We start from the raw sequence: 10091 nt of genomic DNA on the forward strand, positions 1-10091 counted from the left end.
CCTGAGACTGTGGCCCCTCGTTCTGGTCCCACCATCCAGGGGAAACATCCTCCCTGCATCCAGTCTGTCTAGCCCTGTCAGAATTTTAAACGTTTCAATGAGATCCCCTCTCGTTCTTCTAAACTCGATGAATACAGACTGAGTCGACACATCTCTCCTCATCGAACAGTCCTGCCATCCCAGGAATCAGTCTGGTGAACCTTCGCTGCACTCCCTCCATGGCAAGCATATCCTTTCTTAGGTAAGGAGACCAAAACTGCACACAATACTCCAGGTGTGGTCTCACGAAGGCCCTGGATAACTGCAGTAAAGACATTCTTGCTCATATACTCAAATCCACTTGCAATGAAGGCCAGCATACCATTTGCCATCCAAACTGCTTGCTGCACCTGCATGTTTGCCTTCAGTAACTGGTGTACAAGGACCCCCAGGTCCCTTTATACATCGACATTTCCCAAGGACAATATATATTTTTCTGTGATTCGGTGCCCAAAATAGAACGCAGTACACCAGATTGGGTCTGGCCAAGATTCTCTACAACTGAAGCATCACTTCCTTCTGTGTGCATTCCATCCCCTTCACATAAAGGCCGAAATACCATGAGCATTTTTGATTACGTTTTGTAACTGTGCACTTGCGTTTCGTTATTTGTATGTATAAATACCCAAATCTCTTTGCTCCTTCAGAGTCCATCTCTCGCGCCAATAAGAAAACATTCCAAATTCTCGTTCTTGTATGCAAATTTGATGTCTTCACACTTCCCCCACATTAAACTACATGCGGCACAGATTTGCCCACTCACTAATCTGTCAATGGTCCTTTGTGACTTCCTGGTCCAATCTACCCAATTTACTTTGCCTCTCAACATCAGATCATCTCCAAGTTTGTATATACAACTGGCCATTTCTTCCACCATGTCATTAATAAATATTGTGAAAAACTGAAGCTCGAGTACAGATCCCTGGGTATACCACTTATCAAATACCGCTCATCAGCGTATCATTGTATCATAGTAGGTACAGCGCAGGATGGGATAATTCGGCCCATCGTGCCTGTGCCGGCAGTTTGAAAGAGCTGTCCATTTAGTCCCATTCCCCTGCTCTTTCCCCATAGCCAAGTAAAATTTTTGCTTTCAAGTATTTTGCCAATTCTCTTTTGAAAGTTACTACTGAATCTGCTTCAACCACGCTTTCAGGCATGCATCCCAGATCATTAAAACTCACTGCGCAAGAAGTGTTTTCTCATGTCGCCTCTCGCTCCATTGCAGATCACCTTAAATCTGTGTCCTCTGGTAACCGACCCTTCTGCCACTGGAAACACTTTCTCCTTATCTACTCTGTCAAAATCGTTCATGATTTTCAACACCTCTATCAAACCTACCTTTAACCTTTTCTGTTGTAAGGAGAACACCCCAGCTTCTCCAGTCTCTCCACATAACTGAGGGGCATAATCCCCAGCACCATTCTAGTAAATCTAATCTGCAATCCAACTGAGTGCAAACCAGTTTTTTAATAAACTTTTAGCATACCTTCCTTGTTTTTGTACTCTATGCCTCCATTAATAAAGCCCAGGATCCCAAATGCGCTTTAACAGCCTTCTCAGTTTGGCCTGAGACCTTAAAAGGTTTGTATATATGCACCTAAATATCTCTCTGCTCCTGCACCCGCTTAAAATTGTACCATTACGTTTGTATTGCCTTTATTCATTTATCCTAACAAAATACATAATTTCACACTTCTCTGTGTTAAATTTCATCTTCCATGTGCCTGCCCATTTCACCAGTCTGTCTATTACCTCCTGAATGATGTTGATATCTTCTACATTGTTTACTACATTCCGGAGTTTCGTGTCATCGGAAAACTTTGAAATTATAACCCCTATACCTCAGTTCAAGTCATTAATATGTATCAAACATAGTCGTGGTCCTAATAATAACTCCCGGGGAACACCACTCTATACCTCCTTCCAGTCTGAAAAACAACCGTTCACCACCATTATCTGCTTTCCGGCCCCGAGCCAATTTTGTAACCATGCTGCCACGTCAGCTTCAATCCCACGGGTTTTAATTTTGCGAACTAGTCTATTATGTGTTACTTAATCGAAAGCCTTTTGAAAGTCTATATATACAACATCAACCACACTACCCCCATCAACCATCTCCGTCACTTCATCAAATAATTCAATCAAGACACAATTTTCCTATAACCAATCCGTGCTGACTTTCATTTACCAGCCCATAGATTTCCAAGTGCCAATTAAGTTTGTTGCGGATTATAACCTCTAAAAGTTCCCCACCACCGGCGTTAGATGGTTGACTTTTCTAAACTAATGTTTCACATATTGAATAAGCTTTTCTGTCCATTATTTCTCATATCCTCCAAACGACAGCACAGGTCTGTGTGCTTAAGAATTGTCCCCAGGTCTTAAAGCACGTGCTGCACATGGACTGTTGTAATAAATGGCTGAACTGTTACTGAACAGTAGAGCTCGGCTGGCATAAACGACATGAAAGAAAACACTGGACCTCTAAATGTGAGCATTAATGTGACCATGTACAAAATGGCTGTCCCGCTCCTGAATGTGAGTAATGCTTGTTGCACTTCAGGGAAGGGAAGTCGAAGGATGAATAATAGATTAATGAACTGGAAACACTCGGACCCACCTGTGAGCTGAACTCAGATGTTTTTATTATTTATTAATTTAACAAGCAGGGTTATCGGATAATTCACTGTGCTCTTAAACTGCTCTCTGAACTTGGCCTGAGTCACCCCATAAATAAATGTGTTTGTGCAGCAACTTAAATTCAACATCATATATCCGATTTGTTGAAAGATCTTTAAAGAAACATTGTAATATGTGGGGTCCGTTTCTGTAATGCGGTAATATAAGAAATATGTAACATTTGTAAACCACAATAATATGAAGTTGCCAGATACAGTGAAGAGTAAAATCATAGCCTTTCTTCTGCTCTCCATCTCTGGGTCATTGCGAATCGCTCCCTTGCTCTGACCTCTCAATCCTTTACGGACTCGACTGGCCACTAAAATTTGTCTGACGGTCAGCCCATTGAGCAACAAAATTAAAGCGAATGGGAGCACTGGGGTTAGAATTGAATCAAACCAGTCCATTGCCATCCATCCAGGCTCAGTAAAGTAGCTTGATTTTACATTACAACCCAGCGTTACATTGTTGATTATCTCCCTGGGTTTATATGTAAAGTACCAAGGCACGTTTTTCAAACAGAGCAGAAAACAGGTTGTTGCTATAACCATATCCGCAGTTTCCTTCGTGCAATATTTTATTTTCAGCTTCTTGCAACAAATGAGGACAAAGCGATCAAAGGAGAAGGTGACTGTGAACCAGACAGAACAGTCTATGAATATACGAGTTAGAACAGCAATAACACTACAGACGGGGGTGATGGCCAGGAAATAACTTGGGAAATAATAAACATTGATCTGAAATAATATGACCCCCACGGTAATGACCAGTAGATCCGCCGTTGCCATGGCCACCAGGTAACGAGTGATGCAGGTGGAGAGCCCACACTTTCCTCGGGACAGGATCACAATCGCCACTAAATTAACTGTGACAAAGAGAAAGAGAAACAGACAGAAAATTAATGATCAACCTTAACGGACCATTCAACATGCGTGAGCCCAGAATGTAAGTATTTGAGTGCAAGGATATCCCAGTGTTCTCCAAGGCCAAGAAATATTTTTCTGAGGTTCGGGGCACAAATCTGAACGCAGTACTCCAGATGGGGTCTGGCCAAGATGTTGTAAAACTGAAGCATCACTTTCTTCCGTTTGCATTCCATCCCCTTCACATAAAGGCCCAAATACCATCATTATTTTTGATTCCCTTTTGAAGCTGTGCACTGCTGTTTATTTATTTGTGTACACGGATACTCAAATCTCTTTGCTCCTTCACAGTTCTTCTATCTCGCCAATAAGAAAACATTCCAAATTATCGTTCTTGAATCCATAATGGATGCCCTCACACTTCCCCATATTAATCTCCATGGGGCACTGTTTTGCCCTCTCACTTAATCCGTTAATGGCTCTTTGTAACCATTTGGTCCCATCCACACAATTTACTATGCCTCTCAACTTAACATCATCTGCAAGTTTGTATTTTCCACTGGCTATTTGTTCATCCATGTCATTAATAAATATTGTGAAAAACTGAAGCTCGAGTACAGTTCCCTGGGATTACCACGTTGCATATACCTCTAATCAGAGTACATAGTATCATAGTACGTACAGCACAGGAGAAGGTCATTCGGCCCACCATGCCTGTGCCCGCACTTTGAAAGAACTTTGCATTTAGTCCCATTCCCCTGCTCTTTCCCCATAACCTTGTGATATTTTTCCCTTCAAGTATTTAGCCAATTCCCTTTTGAAAGATTCTACTGAATTTGCTTCCTCCACCCTTTCAAATATGCATTCCAGATCGTTACAACTCACTGCGTAAACAAATGTTCCCTCATGTCGCCTCTGGCACTTTTGCCGATCACCTTAAATCTGTGTTCTCCGGTAACAGATCCTCCTGCCACTGTGAACAGTTTCTCCTCATTTACTCTGTCATATTCATTCAAGATTTTGACCACCACCATCAAATCTTCACTTAATTTTCTATGTTCTAAGGAGAACAAATCCAGCATCTTAAGTTTCTCCACATAACTGAAGTCCCTCATCCCTGGTACCATTCCAGTAAATCTCTTCTGCACCCTCTCTAAGGCATTGACATCCTTCCTAATCTGTGGTGCCCAGAATTGAACACAATATTCGAGCTGAGGCCTAACCTGTGCTTTATAAAGATTTAGCACAACTTCCTTTGCTTTTGTACTCTCTCCCTCTATTAATAAAGCCCATGATACCATATGCTTTTTTGATAGCCTTCTCAACTTTTCCTGCCACCTTCAAAGTTTTATGTATGTGCACCCCAGGTCTCTCTGTTCCTGCACCCCATTTAAAATTGTACCATTTAGTCTATATTTCCTATCCTCATTCTTGCTACCAAAATGCATGACTTCATACATCTCTGCGTTAAATTTGATCTGTCATTTTTCTGCCCATTTCACCAGTCTGCTTATGTCCTCCTGAAGTCTGTTATTATACTCCACACTTTTCATTACATTTCGGAGTATTGTGTCATCTGAAAACTTTGAAATTATACCCTCTGTACCAAAGTCCAGCTCATTAATATATATCAAAAAGAGCAGTTGTCCAAATCCTGACGCCTGTGGGAACACCACTGTCTATTTCCCTCCAGTTTGAAAAACAACCGATCACCACTGCACTCTACTTTCTGTCACATAAGCAATTTTGTATCCACGCTGCCACTGTCCCTTTAATCCCATGGACTTCAATTTTACTAACAAGTCTTTGATGTGGCACAACCCTCACCCTCATGGATTCTTTGATCCATGCTCTCGGTCTCCTACCTCCCAATCAATTACCAACTCACATCAAACGGTTACTTCCAATTCCACTGGGCAGATGGGATAATTTTAAAGTGTTCAGATGACAAGAAACTCCGAAATGTAATAAACAATGTGGAGAATAAAAACAGACTTCAGGAGGACGTAAGCAGACTGGTGAAAATGGGCAGACACGGGGCAGATCAAATTTAATGCAGAGATGTATGAAGTGATGCATTTTGGTATGAAGAATGAGGAGAGGAAATATAAACTAAAAGGTACAATTTTGAAGGGGGTGCAGGAAGAGAGATCTGGGCCTTTAATTTATTACTAACAATCTCTTGTGTGGAATTGATGCAGTATGTTCTGGAAATCCAAATCGACAATATCCACAGAGACTGCTCTGTCCATTATGTTACTGACCTCATTAAAAATCAATTAGTCCAAAAATGCAAATATTTATTATTTTCTTTCAGAAAAAGAGACACAGTAAAATGGCAGTCGCAATTTATAATATTCCATTCAATAAAATATATTACTGATTCAGATACTGTATAACAGTCGGAAATAAAACAGAATATAATATTGTCAGTCACGGAACAAAACGGAGACAATTCTCACACAAAATTAAGCAACTAAAATGGTTACAGCTACTCACCAGGAATACCAATTACTTGAAGGATCGTGTAGTATATTTTCCTTATAGAATAAAAAGTTGCCAACATTTTCTGTGTGCAGCGATGCTGTTCTTCTTTTCTACGAACATCCACTCTGAATAAATACTGAAGCGATACATTCTCAGAGCCATTAATTTATACTCTGTGCAATCTCCACTGGGACAGTCACTTTGCAACATCATTAAATTAGTTTTGGTTGCTTGAACAAACAGATTATGACAGCCGATTTCAGTCCCTGATGTGATAGAATCTATTTCAGTCGACATTGATTATACTGTAGGGAAAAGCACAAAAGACTGGACAATTTTGATAATATTTATTAACCGATTCAAACTGGAAGCGGTATTCTCGCAACAATGTTGTTGTTACCTCAAACACTATCAGGCTCATCCATTGATCTCATATTGTTTTGATGATGTCCTGCACTCTGCTGTTCTAATTCAGTAATTGAATTCCAAATTTCAGAGCTGTTGAACTGCACTCTGTGGTGCGGTTGACTACTTTAACTGTAGCCATTTAGTTTCCGAATTAAAGCGTGGAGTTTGAGTTAAGGAACGGAGATAAAGATACTCTTTCTTTATCTCAAACAATAGGACTGTTCCAAACCAGGGCGTTATTTGCATTTGTACCGAATTTCGCGAATTTAATATACATTCAGTCTTTATTAAAATGAATAATGAGCAAGGATGTATTATTTCCGATTGCATACGTAGAGACAATAATTTAAAACTACAGACCAATGAATCAACTCGAAGTAATACAGCAAAGCCGTGTATGCAGTGTCTCAAACTAATGCAGCATCTCACACCAATACATTGCCCGAAATTGCTACAGCAAGTCACACTCACCCTTAATTGAAACAAACTGATCCAGCACCTCAACGAAAAGGCAACTCGCGGGAACACAGCACTAAAAACGAACACAGCACCTTAACGTAACGCAGTTCCTCAGACTAACACAACTCTTCAAGCTAATGCTGCACCTCAAAATACCAAGGCAACTCAAACTAATACACTATTGGAATCTGATAGCTCAATAGAAGCGAATAATGTCCTCAAACTAATGAGGCACCTGAAGTCACTATAGTTGGGGGGAGGTGGTGGTCATTTGGAAATGAGAGTAACCTACAGATAAGAAAAGAGGGGATAAGAGAAAGAGTGAAGTGTAAAAAGATAGGCAAAGAAAAGGTAAGTCTGATTATGGATCAAAAAGGAAATGTTCTTGTGGTGGCAGATGAGATGGCTGAGGTAATAAATGAGTAATTTGCATCTGACTTCAATAAAGAAGAGAATGCTGCCAATGAGACAGTAAATGAGGAGGGGCTTAAGAAATTGTACAGTAAAAATAGTTTCAGAGAAGGTACTTAAGATGTTGCCACCGTTCAAAGTAGAAAAGTCACCCCGTGCAGATGGGATGCGCCCTAGATAGCTGAGGGAATTAAAAGTGGCAATAGCGGAGCTTCTAGCCACAATCTTCAAGTCCTCCATAGATATGGGAGTGGTGCGAGAGGACTGGAGGAGTGCAATTGTTCAAAAATGGGGAACGGGTTAGAGCCGGCAACTACCAGGCAGTCAGCTTATCGTTGGTGGGGAGTAACTTCTCGAGGCCATAATCCAAGACAAAATTAATTACAACTTGGAATAACATGGGTTAATAAATGACAGATTTGATAAAGGCAAATCTATCGTGTCTGACAAACTCGATTTGAGTTCTTCTATGAAATAACTGAGAGGTTTGATATCGGTAGTGCAGTTGATGTTTTGTGTACGGATTTTCAAAAGGCGTTTGATGAAGTACTACGTAAGAGACTTGTTCTCTAAATTCAAACCAATGCGATTAAAGGGGCAATGGCAGCATTGGTACCAAATTGACAAAGAGATAAAAAGCAGCGAATAGTTTTGAACGATTGTTTTACAGACTGGAGGACATGATACATAGATTTCCTCCAGCTGTTAAGTATCATGACCGCTAAACATTTTGATATTTAGAATGACCTGAACTTGGGCATTAAAGGCATAATTTCAAAGTTAGCACATGACACCTTACTTGGAAATGTAGTAAACAGAACGGAGATTAGTAGCAGACTTCAGGAGGGCATAGGCAGACTGGTTAAAGGGTCAGACACATGGCAGATGAAATTTAAAGAAGAGAATGTGAAGTGATGCATTATGGGATGAAGTACCAAGAGTTGTAATGGAAACCAAATGGGACAATTTGAAAAGGGATGAAGGAACAGAGCGACCTAAGGTTTCACGTACACAAATCTTTGACGGTGCCGGGTCACCTTGATAAAGCTATTAAGAAGCATATGGAATCCTTGATTTTATGCGTAGAGGCAAGGAGTATAAACAAAAGGAAGTTATGCCAAACCTTCATAAATCACTTGTTAGGGCTCAGCTTGTGTATTACGTCAAATTTTGGGCAGTACACTTTAGGAAAGGATGTCAAGGCCTTGGACAGGGTGCAGAGCAAATTCACGAGAATTATACAAGGGACGATGGTCTGATATAAAAAGAAAAAGGGTGGCTCAGGCAAACGTAGGTCCCTTAGAGGATGAGACCGGGAAATTAATGGTGGGAAACATGGAGATGGCAAAAATGCTGAACGAATATTTTGTTTCAGTCTTTACGGTAGAGGACACGAAGAATATCCCAACACTGGACAAACAGGGGGCTCTGAGGTGGGGGGAGGAGCTAAATACGATTTAAATCACTAAGGAATTGGAACTCAGTAAATTAATGGGACTCAAGGCGGATAAGTCCCCTGGACCTGATGGCTTACATCCCAGGGTCTTGAGGGAAGTGACAGTAGGGATTGTGGATGCTTTGGTAATAATTATCCAAAATTTTCTGGACTCGGCAAAGGTCCCGGCAGATTGGAAAACTGCGAATGTAACACCCTTATTTAAAAAGGCAGAATGCTGGAAATTATAGACCAGTTAGCCTAACATCTGAGGTGGGTAAAATTTTGGAGTCTATTATTAAGGAGACAGTAGCGGAACATTTGGATAAACAGAATTTAATAGGACAAAGTCAGCATGGCTTTACGAAGGGGAAGTCATGTCTGACAAATTTGTTTGAGTTCTTTGAGGACATAACGTACAGAGTGGATACAGGGGAACCAGTGGACGTAGTGTATTTAGACTTCCAGAAGGCATTCGACAAGGTGCCACATAAAAGATTATTGCTCAAGATAAAGAATCACTGGATTGGGGGTAATATTCTTGCATGGGTGGAGGATTGGTTATCTAACAGGAAGCAGAGAGTTGGGATAAATGGTTCATTCTCGGACTGGCAACCAGTAGCCAGTGGTGTTCCGCAGGGGTCGGTGCTGGGTCCCCAACTCTTTACAATCTATATTAACGATTTGGAGGAGGGGACCGAGTGTAACATATCAAAGTTTGCAGATGATACAAAGATGGGAGGGAAAGTAGAGAGTGAGCAGGACATAAAAAACCCACAAGGGTATATAGACAGGCTGGGTGAGTGGGCGGAGATTTGGCAGATGCAATACAATGTTGGAAAATGTGAGGTTATGCACTTTGGCAGGAAAAATCAGAGAGCAAGTTATTATCTTAATGGCGAGAAACTGGAAAGTACTGCAGTACAAAGGTATCTGGGGGTCCTAGTGCAAGAAAATCAAAAAGTTAGTATGCAGGTGCACAAGAAGGCCAACGGAATGTTGGCTTTTATTGCTAGGGGGATAGAATATAAACACAGGGAGGTATTGCTGCGGTTATATAAGGTATTGGTGAGACCGCACCTGGAATACTGCATACAGTTTTGGTGTCCATACTTAAGAAGAGACATACTTGCTCTCGAGGCAGTACAAAGAAGGTTCACTCGGTTAATTCCGGGGATGAGGGGGCGGACATATGAGGAGAGGTTGAGTAGATTTGGACTCTACTCATTGGAGTTCAGAAGAATGAGAGACGATCTTATTGAAACATATAAGATTGTGAAGGGGCTTGATCGGGTGGATGCGGTAAG

General features: G+C 41.0%; 1 protein-coding gene across 1 annotated transcript; it reads right to left on the reverse strand.

The window, feature by feature from the left end:
* Window positions 1–2675: 2675 nt before the first annotated feature.
* On the reverse strand, window positions 2676–6150 carry LOC137312918 (probable G-protein coupled receptor 139). Its single transcript, XM_067979291.1, has 2 exons — window positions 6084–6150; window positions 2676–3586 (listed from the first exon to the last, which is right to left on the reverse strand). The coding sequence occupies exons 1-2, from the start codon at window positions 6148–6150 to the stop codon at window positions 2676–2678; spliced, it is 978 nt and encodes a 325-aa protein (XP_067835392.1).
* Between the last annotated feature and the right edge of the window lie 3941 nt (window positions 6151–10091).

The sequence above is a fragment of the Heptranchias perlo genome, unplaced genomic scaffold, assembly GCF_035084215.1.
Source record: "Heptranchias perlo isolate sHepPer1 unplaced genomic scaffold, sHepPer1.hap1 HAP1_SCAFFOLD_44, whole genome shotgun sequence".
In the NCBI taxonomy this organism is placed as follows: Eukaryota; Metazoa; Chordata; class Chondrichthyes; order Hexanchiformes; family Hexanchidae; genus Heptranchias; species Heptranchias perlo.

Bases quoted from the DNA above. Each gene is read 5' to 3' on its own strand.
- LOC137312918 (XM_067979291.1), bottom strand. From the start codon at position 6,150: ATGTTGGCAACTTTTTATTCTATAAGGAAAATATACTACACGATCCTT. The intron at 3,587-6,083 runs GTGAGTAGCTGT...TCTTTGTCACAG, and splicing joins TCAAGTAATTGGTATTCCTG to TTAATTTAGTGGCGATTGTG.